The sequence below is a fragment of the Triticum aestivum genome, chromosome 7B, assembly GCF_018294505.1.
Source record: "Triticum aestivum cultivar Chinese Spring chromosome 7B, IWGSC CS RefSeq v2.1, whole genome shotgun sequence".
In the NCBI taxonomy this organism is placed as follows: domain Eukaryota; kingdom Viridiplantae; phylum Streptophyta; class Magnoliopsida; order Poales; family Poaceae; genus Triticum; species Triticum aestivum.
The window spans coordinates 458141406-458142485 of NC_057813.1; the positions used below are offsets into that span (position 1 = coordinate 458141406).

General features: G+C 60.5%; 1 protein-coding gene across 1 annotated transcript in view; it reads right to left on the bottom strand.

The window, feature by feature from the left end:
• The window catches only part of LOC123159952 (protein IQ-DOMAIN 21), a 3216-nt gene extending 2337 nt beyond the window's left edge, over positions 1-879 (bottom strand). Inside the window, exons 1-2 of the mRNA XM_044577762.1 lie at positions 610-879; positions 254-523 (exon numbers count right to left, since the gene is read on the bottom strand). Coding sequence (XP_044433697.1) covers positions 254-523; positions 610-714 — 375 coding nt within the window. The 5' untranslated portion in view covers positions 715-879. The remainder of the gene's footprint in view (positions 1-253; positions 524-609) is intronic.
• Positions 880-1080: the final 201 nt, after the last annotated feature.

Genomic DNA, 1080 nt, shown 5'->3' on the forward strand with positions numbered 1-1080 from the left:
ATGTTTTCAAAAACAAAATTTCGTTTACTACCACTACTGACCAGTCGTTATCGAGCCACGGTACCGTAAGGCCCAGCTATCGCGTCCTGCTAGATGAACTCGTTTCTATATATATAAGCAAAAATCATACACTCTCGTAACATCGCCCAAAAGAACATGGATTTCGAAAGAGAGAGGTCCTGCCGCAGAGATACATTTTTCCGTTTGAGCAAATGCACATTTGGAAGAACTTGGCGGGAGAGACGCTGCGTACCAAGTAGCCCCGGTAGAATGCCTGGATGCGCACGGCAGCGCGGTCCTCCCTGCCGGCGGCCCTCTCGCGCAGGGCCGCGAGCCTCGCCATCCTCGACGCCATTGCGCGGCGCGCCCTCCTGTCCTCCGCCTCCACCCCGCCGCCCTCCCGGGCCCTCCAGGCGACGGAGCTGCCGCTGCCCTCATTGGTCACCTCAGGCGACGTGTCGGCGGCCGGGAAGTGCTCGACGGACAGTATCTCTGCTGCCTCCTGCTCTTCGCCTCCCAGGCCCTGCCGATCCAACGACCAACCAACAGCGTCAGTGACCGACTGATAAGGATTGACGGTACGTGTACGAGAAGCAAGATCGCACGGACCTTGTTGGCGTGGCGCGAGTGCTTGGCCGGGGAGGAGGAGGGGTTGGTCTTGAAGACCTTCCTGACGGTGGCCAGCCAGCCGGCGCCGCCGGGCTTCTTGCCCATGTAGTACGCGGCAATGCGGTGCGGGGGCGCTTTAATTTGATTTGGCGTAGCTCGATCGATGGCGCGGTCAAGGGAGATGATGCATGGATTTGCCGTACGAGGCGGGAGGTGATGCGGGTGGCCAGGGACAATAAGTGCAGGCGCGCCGCGCGCGAGAGTGCCGTGACCGTGAGGGCGCCGGTGGGGGTGGTCGGTACAGGAGCGGCTTTATCGCGCGCAGCGTCACGGGGCCCGCGCTGTACTTACGTACAGCAGCGGCGCCGCGATTTGTAATTGGACGGGAAGAGGCAGAAACTCCATGGTGCTCGATCACCAGGTGAGTTCAACACCGGCATCTTTGCTATGGAACCATTGGGCCGCATTCGT